We start from the raw sequence: 16,039 nt of genomic DNA on the forward strand, positions 1-16,039 counted from the left end.
ATTATGACATCCCAATATGCACTAACAAAGAAGCACCCTAGGCAACATTCACTCTAGAAAGAAGCAAGAAGAGAGTTGGGGGTCCAGCCAAGATTCTAGGGTTTTCCCATGAGGAGGATCACGTGGGCATCACAGAAGCAGCCACATGACATTGCCCAACCAAACATTTATATTTGCAATAATTTGCCACCTTGGAAAGCTCAAAGCAAACTGATACATAATGGAATTTGAGGCACACCTATCCACAGGGAAGGACTTTGGGCTCAGTGGGAGATCACCTGCTCTGCATACAAGAAGGTCCCAATCTCAATCCCTGGCATTTCCAAGTAAGGCTTTAAAGGGTCCCTGCCTGACAACACTTAAATGCCCAAATCATAATGTATAGAACAGCACATAAAAGCAGTTGTCAGTCATCTGCTTTTCTTGGTTCTCCTGTCTCCAACTAATCTCTAGGAGATTAATTCTTCTAGTTGCTTTTTATTGATGTGTTGCCTTTTTAAAAATACAGGCACAAAGCGCTTTGTGGTCAAGAAACAGCATCCTTTAAGGCCTGCTGCTAACTATCTGAGGTCCCGTCACCTTTCCAACCCAATAACCTGCTTGCAGATTTTTAACACTGGGCTTCAGAATTCAGTCAAATTTTAGACTCCAGTGTGATTTGATTAGATTCCACCCCTATTAAGAAAGCCCCCAACTCAGCAAGATGAAATGGCAGCATATCCTATCCAGCAAGCTTCAGGAGTTTGCTTGCCATATCCACTTTGAGATGTGCTGTTTCTGGGCCTGTTTCATGAAGCAAGCTTCTGTGTTGCTTCTTAGTCAGCAGCATTTCAAGTGAGTTGTAGGAAGGCAGGAATTTGCTGTCCTAAGCAGTCAGCATCAGTCTCTATCCATTGCCACCCCACCCATCACCCTCAAATCTGAACACATTCCAGAAGAGAGCATGCTGCTTGAGAAGTAACTTTGGTTCTGGCGTAGCTCCCAAAAAGCTCATCTCCCACATTTATCTTTAAAGGGTCCACATTCCAAGTTTAACTGCTTGAGGAGCAAAGGGGCCTCGGTCTACACCAAAGAATTCGCTTTAATACTCTGATTTAAAAGACTAAAATGATAGCAGAAAGCAGGAAAGAACTGTGGAATGTAGTCCAACCCATGGGTCAGTAGCTGACAGGCTTAAGATGTTGCACAAACTGAGGCAATTTGTACATGAAGAAGTAGGACTAAATCAGATCTTGAATCCTGTCAACAGCCTGCTAAGTATCACCTGATACAGCAAAGTGGGCAGTTTTACACACACACACACACACACACACACACACACACACACACACCTCAGCCCAGAAAGAAGCAAAGGGAATCCTTTTGATCGTGGTTTTAAACTTTACATCAGAGGAAGATCTCTAGTAAACCAAGAAGCTGGTAACTCAATTAAAGATTTGGAAGTCTCTGTTTTGAGGTCTTTACAGTTCACTGAAGCCAGACTGTTCTGACTAGGCCAAGCCTAAAGATATATTTTGCAGCTTTTCACACACCTAGTAAAACATAAAATCCCCAATCCCCAAACCAACAAATGCATGGAGAGCTATTTCTAGAAGCTGCCCCCAAACACTTCAGCAGCCTCCTATAAAGTTCTGAGTAGCCAAATGCTAGCTTCTGTGGTAGGGGTAGCTAACCATTTAAAGACAGGGGGTCAGCCCCATGGTCAGCCCTCTGAAGGTGGACAGAATATCAAAACAGGCATTACCAAAGAGTGGGTGTGCCCCTTCTATTTTTAAGGACAAGTTGTGGGGGGCACAACAACCTTTTGTCACAACCGAATCACAGCAAGGGACCAGTCAGAGGGGAAATGGACAAAGCGGGGGCTTGGAGGGCCACATAATTCCATTGATTTGCAAGCTTCTTGGTATCACAGTAGGGAACCTATGAGAGCTCTCTCTCTCTCTCTCTGTGTGTGTGTGTGTGTGTGTGCGTGTGTGTGTAAGAGAGATTGGGGAGGGGCAAAGAAAAAACTCCAAATTTGTAAGTAGCAATTAACTCAGTAACCAGTTCCCTGTGAACATACAAGAAATGTGGTTCCTTCCAGCCAAGCTAATGAGCTATTGTCCTCCAGTCCTTTAAGACAGTATTTGTTTTCTTTCCTCTGTTGCTCAGTTCCTCATCTGCCAGTTGCATCATCTATCTTCCCCTCCTCACTCCCAGGAATGCCTTGTGCCAGAAGGGTTTCCAATAAGGAGGCTGAAGTTTCCCTCTCCTTTGACAAGTTGGTGTCCAGTGACTTTCATTAGTTTATTACACAACTCCTTCCCAAACCAGTCCATGAATCTTAAGGATTATTGCCAGATTTTCATTTTAACTGGCAACTGCTCCCCCCCCCCCCGATGATTTTGGAAAACTAGAAGCTAGAAAAAGCTTCAGAGTTCAGTCCTGTTTCTAATCCACTGCAGAAGGAGTGGAAATATGTACAAGCCCTCTAGATATTGCTCCAGATCCAGTTACAAAACCTCTGGACTTCAGAGAAAGCTGAATTATAAAATAAGATGTATGATAGCCATCTTCAAATATCTGAAAGCTTGTCATATAGATGAAGTAAATTTGTTGCTCCCGACGGTAGGAGCCAAAATACAAAGTAGAAAGGAGCCAAAACAAAAGACAAAGTAGAAAATTAATGACCTATCTGACAATAAAACAGATTCCCTTGGAAAGTGGTGAATTCTCCTTTATTAGAAGTTTTAAATGCCACCCATACAAGAGGCTGCAGGAGTAGAATTCCTAGAATGACAGGGGGTGAATTAGAAAATCTTGGAGGTGCCTCTGCAACTCTAAAATCTATAAAAGGGAAGCAGGAACTGACAAAGGATATTGCAGGCAATTTAAGAAAGGGAGACTCAGGAAAGGGGACTCTCTTCACCCCAACTTGTCACATGCTTAGACCAAATGAGCCGGAAGGGAGGCAAGAAGAGAGGTAGCAGAAGCATCAATGCTATCATCCCTGGGATGCTCAAGCAGAGAGATTCTCATGAATTAATGGCCAGTTTATGGGGAAGGAGAAGAATGGCTGTGGAATGGGAAGCATGGACAAAGCAACAAGAAGGTTGATGTTTCAGGACGTTTTTGAGCATGGGAGAGCAAATGGGGAGAGGAGGTATTGCTGTGAAGATTTTTATGACAGGAAAAGCACCCAAGTGACAGGAGAAGGGAAAACTATATAAGCAGCAGAAATATGCATTTCACCTAAACATCAACCTTATCTCCCATCCATCCATGTAATGTCTCAGAAACAAGAAGCACCATACCAAATATCATCAACTAGAAGCTTCACAACCAACTCATCATTCCTGATTAACAACCACTAGTTGGCATCCATGTGTGGAGGAAACGGTCCTTAGGGCATTGGGTCTTGAGGCCAAGAAAGGGGTGGAGCTAACCCAACACCTTTCAACCTATTCTCTAACTGGTTGTCCCATAAATCTGGCTGGTGTGCAAGGCATTGCACTATACTATTGGTGGCAAATTTGTTTAACAGCAGGAATAGCCAACAAAGAAAACAAGTTTGGAAAATCACATAGTCTTTTTTTATATAAAAAAACAACAACAACATTGCTCTAAGAATAAAATACAAGTTGGTTTGGTGTTGTCTCCTTGTATTACATTTTTATTCCAATGTACTGAAACCTAAGTCACTTCTTTGGAGAAAAGGAGTGCCTTACAAGGATGCTTAGCAGAGTGAATGCTGCCTGAGGGTGAAGAGCACAGCAGAGGGGTTCAGCCAGGGAGAGGGCATGCAGGGTTAGAGAGCAAGGTGGGCTCGGCTGTCACCTGGTTCCGCAGCAGATTAGTCTGAGCTACGAGATGTGCTTGCAGCTTCCCTTGGCACCACTGAGGCGCAGCTTTCTCAAGCAACGAGACAGGCTGTGTGAGAGCGTTTTTCAAAACAAAGACAAGAAAACAAACGGGACAGATTTTGAGAACTTTGTTTTTTAAATATATATATATATATAAATCTCAAACGGTAAGAGGGTTATCAGGCCAGGCTGAAACAACAAATCCTGGCAAACAGGAGAGAAAGGAAGCATTAAGAGATAAGTCAAAGGGTGAATCCTACGTGGCATGCCAAGCCTAGCAGTAATTAATGCTCCATGGTGTGGGTCAGAAAACACCAAGGCCAGCAGAGTTTACGAGCACTCCAGCTGCAAAGAGCAACAGAGAAGAAACTGTTAGTCATTTAGACAGCAACAAAACCCAGCTTGGAGGAAGATGGATCCCCCCTCTGTGAGACACCAGCAACTTTTAAGAAAAGACAGGATTAGGAGACACCATTATTACAGCCATGCGGATTATTCAGAATTTGCAGCATTTTTAACGATACATTATAAAACACAGCTGGTGAAGTCTGCTCTTTAGAGTGATTCTTGTGCCTTTAAACACCAGGTTGGTACAGAGATGCCCCTCCTCTCTCTGTGAGTAGATCCTCACTGCCACCATGGGCACCAGGCAGGAGGGCCAAGGGGCCTTACCGCCATCAAAATTTTCAAGGAGGGGGCTGGAGCCCCTCGATATCCCACAGTGACATACACTTGCCATGAGTGCACGCCACATGACGTGCTCACATCACTCATGCATGCCACAAGGTGCACTCACAAGACTTGAGCACAGAAATGGTAGAACAGAGGTATAAGTCCCTGAGCTCTTGTTAATGGACCCCCTCTGAGGTGGGTGACCTTGGCAGGTGCATGACAGTGCTAACCCTTGACACTACAAATCTGTTTCACCTTTTCTCCCCTGAAGGAAAAATGGCATCGATCAATATTCTCTTCTCTACAGTCACTGCAATACAGTTATGCAAAAGTTTACATTTCACTGAATACAGTTGCACTTACATGTGAATATGCATAAGATTGTGTTCTGCATTGTTAAATTAAAAAAAAAAAAGCTGATAGCTGGCAAGGTTGCAGGTTTGATCCCCATATGGGACAACTGCATATTCCTGCATTGCAGGGGGTTGGACTAGATGATCCTCAGGGTCCCTTCCAACTCTACAGTTCTATGATTATATGAAGTAAACAAGAAGGCCATGAGTATGAGAATAGAAGAATTATCCACCAGTAATTATATGTCTATCCCTTTCAGAGCAAAAAGAACATTTATGAAGAGAAGGTGAATCAAGAAGATACTGAAACCCAGTTTCTAAGCAGGTGTTGATGCCATACTCATAAATCACCCCACATAACACCCACGATTTGCTTCATCAATAACAGTTGAAGTGGCCTTTGATGGGAAAACAGAGCTGCTCCTTATTTCAAGGAGGACAATGTACCCTAGTCTCTCACCCAAGAGCATATCTAGGGCCTGGGAACAATCTGCTGCTAGCTGGTGCTTCAGCGTGGTGCCAGGACATGATTTGTCCAATCAGAAGAGCATGGGCTCATCCAGAAGCCCTAGATGCTTTGACAATTGAGTAGAAAAGGAGACCACCAAGGAAGGGTAGCTCCTGGAGTCATTCTCCCTACTGAGGCTGCAATAGCCTCCATCCTTCGAAGACTTCCCTTTCTTCCTTTGCATAATTCCTTCATCTCAGTACAGCCATGGGCACCTGTTGACATACCATCTGTGCAGTAAAGTATCAGCTTCTGCACTGCTTTTCAATCACATTTTTCAGGAATTGTGTATGTTCTACCATTTGCTTTTTTGACTTGTAACAGGATACGTTCTCTGACGAAAGAAAGTTAGTTTATTTATTATGAAATGTTCTGAAAAAGGACATAGCTAGAGACATTAACATATTAATACTGTACTTTCTTTTAAGGGAAAATAAATAGTAGTAGTTTCATATTGGAAAAAACAAAACCACCAACAATATCCTAAATTACTTAGTTAAGGAGAGAGAGAGAGAGAGAGAGAGAGAGAGAGAGAGATGATTTAGGATGTCATATCTGATCAAGGGCACTTTACCTTGGCAATTTTAGCTTCATCTTTTTTCTTTGCAGTCTGTAGAGATTCATAATGGTGCCTGGCACTGTCGTAATCTACAAGTTTCCTTCCCCGCTTAGCAATGCGAGACTGGAAGAAGGTGGAGAGGGGAAAGAAAGGGAGAAAAATATCATTTGAACACCAGAGCCATGATAATTAGTGGACTAATGATCTTTACAGTCGTCTACAGCTCACATACATACTGCTCAGGATGCCAACACTCTGCAGTTGTTGCAATTGTTTACACTGAAACATTCTAAAGTGGCAAGGTGGTCAGTAGAAATCAAAAGACATCCATTCAACCTTTCCCTACACAGAAGTTATTACAGAACTGGAGAGTTTTTAGAGAAGGAATTTCAGGAGGGTTTCCCTGAAAAAAAATGTGTGTGTGTGTGTGTGTGTGTGTGTGTGTGTGAATACTTCAGGGTTACACAGAGTCTGATAGTACTTCTCTTTTGTGTATCAGTGGAGTGATTTTGGCCACCAACTGCATAAATCTTGAGCATGGAAAGACTCCAATTAGCATTAGTATAGCAGCATCCTTAACAGGCAATAAGCAAGGAAATTCCACTATTTAGCAAGAATGTTGTGTAATTTTCTTAGTCTTTATTCATGCATTTTCAGTAGTAAATGTCAAGTGGATGCTGCGTTACGGGAATTCGGTGGCTGAGGAAACGTACCGGACCTGGTTGGATTATACAATAGTAAATACAGATAAAGAACCCCCTATTCCCCTCTCCCTGACCCCACCTTTCATTGCATGTGTATATACCATTCACACAGAGGTAAGTTGTTCAACAAGATTGATTGTAAATATTGAGATCAATTGCAAGCATTAGCCAATATCTTGCTAACATTGCTTTTAAGTATCCATTTTATTACACAATTGAGGATGATCTCCAATGGCAATTTCCCACATAAAAAATGTTCCTTGTCATTCTGCCAAGGAGAAACTCTTTTAAATCCACCCTTATATGGTCAAATGTCAAAAAAGGTTTTTGTTTATTTTTCAGGATGAAATTAAATAAATCTGGCCATTCAGTAATACTGAGCAAGTAATACTGAGTTGTGATTCTAAATTCATGTTAGCAATTGAAAGAGCACTAACAGAGGTCAGTAGTTTTTCCCACACTGAAAGTGTCTGGAAGTCAAGGAACATTCTTCAGAACACAAATTCACACCAAATGCAGCTGCTTGTCACCCAACAGACACTGAGTGAGGACATTGGCACATAGAGAGGGGGAATCAGCTGTTTGCACCAGGAGGAACTGTTGACTCCAGGGTCCCGTAACCACCATGGTGTGGTTACTCAGCCTAACCTAGCCCATACAGATTGGTTTTAATTTTTTGAAGCATTCGTACCTTGGCCTTTCCTTCTAAAAGGCTGGTGAAAATGTTAACTATTTAAAATATCAATTACAAAAACATCAAACACTAAGCACAATAAAACAACATTAAACCCCCACTAGCAGTTCATCACATTATATAAACTATAACCATCTTCCCACAGCAAAAGTGGTCCATGTTCATACTTTTAGTTTCCTATTACAGTCATACCTTGGAAATCGAATGGAATCTATTCCAGAAGTCCGTTCTACTTCCAAAATGTTCAAAAGCCAAATCGTGGCTTTTGATTGCCTGCAGGAAGCTACTGCAGCCAATCAGAAGCCGCAGAAGCCCCGTCAGATGTTCGGGTTTCAAAAGAACGTCCACAAACCAGAACAATCACTTCCAGGTTTGCGGCATTCAGGAGCCAAAACGTCCAAGTTCCAGGGCGTTCAGGATCCAAGGTGCAACTGTAACCACTTATGATCACAAGGTGGTTCCAAACTCTAATAAACAATTTAAAACCAACATTAAAATAACGTCCATAGTACAATAGAGCAAGCAGATGTCAATTCATAGTTAATCTCATCCAGATTAACTTCCTCCAAAAGGACATGATGAAGAGGTAATTCTTTAACAGGTGCTGAAAACATCAAATCAAGTGATTGTATCAGACAGCCACTGTCTCTACTGCCTTTTCAGCATCTATTGAAGACCCTCTGTTTTCTACAAGCCTTTTGAAGTGGAGATTCTTATCCCAGACTCTATCTGGACTTGAACTTTTATATATATATATCTATTTCTATTATTCATCAATTCAAGGTGTTTCATGGGAAGCAATACACAAATGAAATAAATAAAATAAATGTGCAAAACCCAATGAAGGTAGATTGGACATCAGATTCCACAGTCAGAGGCCGCCCTCTTAAATAACTGCTACAATTCTTCAAATAGTAGGTGACAATTCAGGAACAACTGGCATAAAGTGTTACGTTTGCCAAGTCTAACAACAAACCATGTAAACACTTCAAGGAATTACGCAGTGTCCTCTTTTAAGAACATGTGGCTTTTGTTGCATCTATTTCTCAGTCTGCCCATTGTGCACTCTCTCACCCCTTTCCTGGGCTTGCCAGACCAGCTGCAGTTCATTCATGCTTCATCCATCTCTGGTTTAATTAAATTCCCAGTACAGCACTGAATGCAGCCACTGGGCATCTTTCAAGAACTCAGCAGAATTAAAAACACCAGAACAGATTCCAGATGCTCCTAACAAGGAAGCCACTTTAAATTAAGAAGGCCTTTAAAGCCACCAGAAAGATTCGCCTACTAATATTTCAGTGGTTATGGAAAAGATGCATGTAAAACAGCTGGTTATTTCACCTCTACTGTCTGAAACATTCTCAACTAAGAGTAAGAAAAGTGAGTGGGATGGAGTGGAGAAACTATTGTACATGAACAATAGAGACCTGGGTTCAGGACCCATATTAGATGAACTTGGGCAAAGTCTCAACCTGACCTATCTCAGAGGGTTGCTATAAGGATTAAAAATGGGATGACCCCGTGTACACCCTCCTGAGCAAATGTGATAAATAAGATGAGGGTGGAGAGGGAGGGAGTGAGGGAGGGGGAGAGAGATGAAATGCCATGAAATGAGGAGGCCCCTAACAGTGCAATATGATGTTTTCTCAAAACTAAGTTCCAATGTGTTCAATTGGGCTTAGTCTCAGGGAGTGTGTACAGAATTACGCTGTGCTGCTGCAAAGCTACAATCCTATGCGCACTGAACTTTGGAACACCATGCAAAATTCAGTGGAACTTATTACTTCTAAGTAAACAACAATAAAAGTGGAAGTCCTTCCCACTATTTAGAGGAGCTCAATGAAATCTCAAGATCCTTTGGAACACCAAGGAATTAATGTAGCTTCTGCATTTCCTTAATTGAAATACAGACGTTTTAATACCCTGCAACCACCCAAGGGTGATACATTCATAAAAACACTTTCCCATACCCCAGGCAGAAGGGGTCTTCTGGGTGCAAATTAACTAGAGTGTGAACTCTAAACTGAGGAGGGAGGAGCCCCTCAATTTCTATATATATAGTCTGACAGCCACTGACTGTTGACAGAGTTATGAAAAGGAGGCTCTCCTGAGCTCTAAGCTGTTCCTGCTGAAGAGTTTCCAGCAAGTGGCCAACCAGGTCGGCAGAAACTTACGTATGGCACTAACTAAAGAAAAACTACAGCCACAGGTTATCCGTGTAGCTGCCTGATACTAAATGGAGGAAAAAACACATAAACACAGTATCTTTTGCAGAATGGATTAATTGAAGGAGGAAGGGAGGGCAGCTTGCTTTTGTCTCCCTTTTGGGATTCAGCTAAGGGGGTTAAACGGGGTATCTGATTTCACTGGGAGAAAGCCAAGCTGACCTTTTCCATGTGGGAACGTAGTTACAAGTACTGCCATATGGCAAATACATCGCCTTTTTTCAACCTTCTCAAAGCCACTCAGGAATTGGGAGAGGAGCAGTCACAGGATAGAATCCAGCATTTGGGAAAGTTCTCAGGAGAGGACTGGAATTATCCCTAGCAAATCTATGCCTTTAAACCCCCCCCCCCCCAAATAACTTTGCCAGATGCAAGCCATCCCTGAAAAGTACATAGCCAGCAATAATGGATTCCTTGTTATGATGTTTCTTTCGGGGGAGAGGGGGTATTAAAGGAAGGAGAGAAAGAATAAGAAGCCGGACCCTTCTGCTGAAAATAGATATATCTTCATATATTTACAAAAGAGAATAATTCATCCACAGATGCATTATTTATTTATTTTAAATTTTTCAAATGAACTTTCTTTAATTCACATCTATATATATTGCAGAACTGCATAAATTAAATTAAGATTTACATAGTCTTTGTTTACATAATATATTCTACATGCACAGCTTCAGCTCTTGTGATGCAGAGCAAGTGATGTGCAGAATGTGCATTTTTGCACAAAATATGCACAGTCCGATGTTGGCTTTTAGGTCTTTTGATTTTTTAAAAAGCTTTAGGCAAAGTAAAGAAAAGGTACCACTTCATTATACATGTATTATTATTATTATTATTATTATTATTATTTAGAAATTAAATGAGACCAAAAAAAACCTGAACAGATCTTGTTCCCATGCTAATCTTATATATGATTAAGGCCATCAGACAAATGGATCAGAGTTGGATACAGGGGGAGAAAATTATGTATCTGAAAGAGGAAATATAAAAGAAAGTATTTGTGCATGTTACATGGGGAGGGGCGGTGTAACACAGAAGTTAACATCTGCCAGGAAATTGAGCAAGGAATCTTTTTCATCATACTGAATAGTGCTTCCTGATGCAACACACATTCTATAATGTTGGCAAACCTCTTATTGCAAATGAGATTCATTTAGCCCCCTCCTCCCTAATTCTATCTCTGGTGCTGTGCCGATGATTTCTTCAGTGTGTCTTTTTTAATCATCCTCTGTCAAATAATGAGGAAAGAAAAAAAATGAAATTTATAAAAAAGGACAGAGAAAACTTTAGTGAAATGTTCATGGGTGGGGGGGCAAGGCTTTTGTGGTGCTTATCTTCCCTTTTGAGGTGGTCAATCGGTGTTTGTCAGTGCTCTTTCTTTCATTCTACAAATCATCTCACCAGTGGTTGCACGCTGCAGCCTTCCCAGGTGCCCATGTCCAGAGGAAGACATCACAAGGACACTCCTCCCAACATGGGGGGCTTTATCAGATCAAGTAGGACAGGCAGCCAGGGGAGGCTGCAGAGTGCTAGGGAAATGTTTACTGGAAAGAAACTGCACAGGCACCCTCAGCCCCCGAACAACACTAAGGTAAGATCAAAACCCCACCCACACTGAAAATTCTAAGGGAATTCTGCCCTGAGAATGAAGCAGGAAAAAAAGGAAATCTGCTTCTCAGGGAAGGAAATATTTTCAGAATTTGGAGGACACATCTCAGCACAGCACTAGTTTCATGAAAAACTACAATTGTTCTGGAGGGGCTTTTACTTTCAAACATCTAGCAGAAACACTGCTCCCAGATTCATGTGATTTTTATGTTTTTAGTCACACCAAGGCTAGCAGTATGTTAATTATTGGTTGTATGTTTTAAAATCGTATTGTATTTGTTTTCATGTGTTTATGAAGACAGGCAAGCTCTGAACTAATGATTTATTCATTGCTACAAAAGACTGTGTTTTTAGAGCAAGAAGCCCAAGTCCTCTCTAGGGCTCAAGGGAGAAAAACAAATTGTATTGAACTCGATTTCAATTGTTGCCATCCTGGCAAGTAAAGATTCATCCTCAAGTCTTGCGCAGTGGTCTACTTTATCACTAAGGTTTGAGGGTGAAACCTCTGCATCACTCTGAACGACTCAAAAAATAGATAAAATCTGCTAGTCGTTATTTCCACCATTGCCCAAAGTAGACAAGATAAGAGTTCCTTACAAAACTCTTCCTTGATGCACAGTTCACACAAACTCCATTTTTTAAAAAAGGAACACAACAGAAAGTAAAGGAAACTGCATACTTTTATGTCTGGGAACTGGCCGAGGTAGGTGTCCATAGTTAGCAGTGCCTGATCCACCAGCTTCTGATGAAAGTCTGTCCACAGCAGGTCACTGTTCTAGAAGAATATAAGGAAACATGTCATCTATCAGCCGCAACAGTGCAAAACATGGCAACACTATGCTTTTTTGTGGATCATTTCACACATTTGTCTGGAGGACAAACCCAGACTTAGAAACGAGCTGCCATTGTTTCTCAAAACACTGATAGGAGTACCTGTAAGATACATGTCTCATACATGTCTCAGATATTTTTGTTATGTTGATATCTACTTTCTAAAGAGATGTGCATGTTAAAAAAAAAACCACTGGAAACTATGCCTAACCTCTTCTTTTTCTTCGCTTTTACAAAGTTCCTGTAACTTCAAATGCTACACAGACCTCCTGAAATTCAACAGGCAAAGAATTCATTGTGACTACATCTCCCATGCAGCAAAGGAAAGCTGGGTCTGCAGAATTTCTGTCTGCCTTGCTGCAGGTGGGGGCCAGAAGCAGTCAGTGGAGAAGGGAGGCAATGCACACCAACAGCGGCATCACTATAGCTTAAGGTGAAACATTATGCTTTTGTTGTTACAATGCAGAATATTTAAGATCACATGGCTGGTGTAGTGTGGCATAGAATACATTGGCCTGGTTCCAATGACATGACATTATATGAACAAGCCTGCTTAAGCCATGGGCTCATGTGTTCCTCCCACTCCACTTTCCCCCTACTTCCTCTGGTGAGGCCACAAGGAGGAAGCACCCACTTCCTACTTAAACCTAACAACAGTTTCTGGTTATAGCTGAAAGGGAAAATTTGTGGTCAATTTCACTATACAGTGGAACCTTGGTTCTCAAATGGCAAACAAATCGGCTCCTGGATGCCAAAAACCCAGAAGTAAGTATTCCAGTTTTCAAATGGTTTTCAGAAGCCAAATGTCCAATGCAGCTTCCGCTTGAGTGCAGGAAGATCCTGCAGCCAATCAGAAGCCGCGCCTTGGTTTTTGAATGGTTTTGGGAGTCGAACGGACGTCCAGAACAGATTACATTCAAGAACCAAGGTTCCACTGTAGTTTACTAAAACATTTTCAGTCTTAATGATAAATCATGGACAAGGAAGATCGGGAGCAGTCAGTGGCGAGGGCTGCTACTGCACACCTAGCCTCCCAGCAGCAGAGTTCCTGCTGCTTATCGGGAGGGAGATGTGGTGAAGAGGTTGATACTGTGTAGGCACAATGGCAGGAGTGGCTCCTCACCGACCGCTCCTCTACACAGGATGCCTCCAACAAGTTCCTTGGGACCACACTGGAGAAGGGGTAAGGGGCAGTGTGCATGCCAGAGGCTTCAGCAGATTTATTCCTAGAATCATAGAATTGTAGAGTTGGAAGGGACCACGAGGGTCATCCAGTCCGACCCCTTACAATGCAGGAATCGTTTGCCCAATGTGGGGCTCAAACCCACAGCCCTGAGATTGTCCCTTAGTCTACCGACTGAGCTATCCACAGGTATCACATTTTGCTGCATTGGCTGGGACACATGCATTGATTGATGCAGTGATGTTGTCCAAAACCAGGTCACTGTGCAATAACCCCAAAAACAGTTCAACAGCTATAGTCCCTATGAATGAATGAGGGGATGCAGATCATAATACATAAGTGATGCTAATGGAACAGAACCTCACCTCTGATATTTTGTTAGTATCATCTCGTCCCGGCCAATCTGGCTCATACACTTCTTGCAAACACTCTGTCAGTTTCTTGGAGGCTTCGTGCATTGCTTGGAGATAGAAAAAAAGAGACTCCAAATTTTGAATGACACAGTAGCGTCCCATCAAGTACCCAACCCAAAAAGTGAACAGGGGAAATGAATCTTCCTTATTGACCAAGGCCTTATCCCAAACCCATGGCAATTCTTTAAGAGAATTGTTTCCAAGGCAAGCAAAGCAGGGCGTATAACACAGAGGCAACACACACACAAACCAAGAGCTATTATATATATAACATATATTCCTCTAGTGCAGGCATCCAAGAGAGAAGTATAAATTTTTGTTTCAAAAATGTGTAAACCAATACTTTTGGAAGTGACCAATTTTTAGATCTGAACATAAATAGATAGGGGGGATAGGGTTTGCATTTACATTTAAGTATTTACTTGGTCAATTTTTACAATGGACTGGATTTCTCTTTCTCTCCCTTCTCCCGTCTCTATAATCATAGAAAGCATATTGAGAGAGCCTATATATAAACAAAAATATTAGAAAGAGAAAGGGGAGAGAGGGACCAACTGAGAAGATAAGCTTCCCATTTTGATTGTTTGTCCAAACTCCATCCTGTATCAAAGGAATAAGTGCATCTTATAGAAGATGCCACTTACCGGTTACTGATCACATGAAATGCCACAGAGGGCAAATCCCTTGATAGCAAGTGATCCCAGCATTTATAAACACCACTGGAGTCTTGTCTGAACATTGTGTTTTTGTGGCATGCACCCAGGGGATGAGAACTTTTCCATGCTACATTAGAACAAAGTAGCAGCTGCCCCTGACAGATATTTGCTGTCCTCCACTGAAAGTTCCTGTAACTGCTTAGTTCTGTATGTGTAGTTTTCTCTAGTTAATGCAGACAATGCCTCTTGGCTGGTATACTGGAGTGCCCAGTGTGGTGGGGCAGAACACTGCTGCTTACCTGAGCAGGGTAGGGAGGGGTCAATGCCGTGGTGTGGTTGGGACTATGTGGGCACAGTGGCATAGCCTAATCCAGTGCTCCTTCTGGTGCACCCATACAGCCCTGACCTCACTTCCACCTTCCCCCATCCCAGAACCGTCCAGGTAAGTAGCAGTGACTCTGCTGTTGTGGGAGGGCAGCTCTGTGGCATCGCCCCACCATGCCGGCCACTCTTGACACCAAGAATAAAACACACACAAGCCCTGAGAGCATTTCTAGAATTGTCTTCTGTGGGGAGAATGACATCACAGCAATTTTTCCAGGTGTTACCTTTTACTGAAGCCAGGTATGTCCGGAGATCCTTCTGCAGCTTACTTCCCTCTGTCTGAAAATACAGTAAATGGAACCAGTAAGTAGGCTACACAACAGCAAAATAAAATAAAAGGCAACAGTTTGTTTCCAGGCACAATTAATCAAAAGTGCTGGTGTTGATCTTTCAAGCTCTTAAGACAGGGTGGGGAACCTGTGGTCCTCCAGATGTTATTGGACTCCAACTCTCGTCAGCCCCAAGCAGCATGGTCAACAGTCAGGGGTTGTGGGATTTGTAGTACAACAAGTGAAGGCCCACAGATTCACCAACCCTGCTGCAAAGATCAGGATGCTTAGAAGAACAGCCTTCTCCCCTGTGAACCTGCCTAATATCTAGGATCAACCTTTCACTATGCTTTCACCATGGGAGTGGCAAACAGAGAGAGGGCCTTCTTAGTGGTGGTGCTCCATTTATGGAACACTATCCCCAAACAAAGCCTTCACTTATGTGCCAGGTTAAGGACTTTTTATGATGTCATTTTATTAATCAGAGAGTGTTCCCTTATTTCAACAGTCTACTTCAGAGAAAGGCAAACAAGAACGACAACCTTAATTTCATCAACTACAAGCACCACCAAGTGCTTGGCAGCCAAAGTAGGGCCCCCAGTTTGATGCTGAAGTGCAACTCCTTCTTGGGAGGGATCCTTTTCCAGCTTTGATTCTCAGACTTGACCAGCATTTCCAACACCTTTCAGATATAGCAGAACCTCTCCTCTCCCAATGGTTCTGTCTTCATAACTTATTTCCAAAGAACACAAAGGATAGAGGATAACCATGTGCTGGTTGCCCTTTCACAGCTATATTTAACAAATGGTTGAGCAGGATTTTCTGCTACCACAAAAGCAGCTGCAGATCTTCCAAAAGGAGGATGTAAGGAAAGGGTGGGGGGTGCCATGGTCTGACAGTTGACTCATACATAATATTGCATTTCAATTTTTCTTTCATCTCAGTAAAGGGGGCTTTAAAGAGAGCAAACTCACAGAACATCTGCCTCAGGTGCTACTAAGCTTTGAGGAGGCGTTTCCTACTATTATTCTCCTCTTTCAAGTAGTGCAGTTAAGTAATCTTAAACTAAATTTAGACTCCAGACTTACCGGTTGTTTGGATGGCATTGTATGTTATTTCACTTATTTTGAAATAA

At 42.2% G+C, this 16,039-nt stretch overlaps 1 protein-coding gene across 33 annotated transcripts in view; it reads right to left on the minus strand.

Annotated features, from left to right (window-relative positions):
- The window catches only part of BIN1 (bridging integrator 1), a 109,527-nt gene that overhangs the window by 41,764 nt on the left and 51,724 nt on the right, over nucleotides 1-16,039 (minus strand). For 17 of the 33 annotated variants that reach the window (XM_083430577.1, XM_083430586.1, XM_083430588.1 and 14 more), the window contains exons 3-6: nucleotides 14,860-14,914; nucleotides 13,548-13,642; nucleotides 11,848-11,943; nucleotides 5,950-6,057 (exon numbers count right to left, since the gene is read on the minus strand). In XM_083430577.1, the coding sequence (XP_083286703.1) occupies nucleotides 5,950-6,057; nucleotides 11,848-11,943; nucleotides 13,548-13,642; nucleotides 14,860-14,914 (354 nt within the window). Of the gene's footprint in view, nucleotides 1-3,816; nucleotides 3,910-5,949; nucleotides 6,058-11,847; nucleotides 11,944-13,547; nucleotides 13,643-14,859; nucleotides 14,915-16,039 lie in introns of all 33 variants that reach the window. The other 16 variants (XM_083430580.1, XM_083430567.1, XM_083430579.1 and 13 more) reach the window with 1 other exon arrangement.

Source organism: Podarcis tiliguerta (assembly GCF_965153285.1).
Source record: "Podarcis tiliguerta genome assembly, chromosome: 1".
In the NCBI taxonomy this organism is placed as follows: Eukaryota; Metazoa; Chordata; class Lepidosauria; order Squamata; family Lacertidae; genus Podarcis; species Podarcis tiliguerta.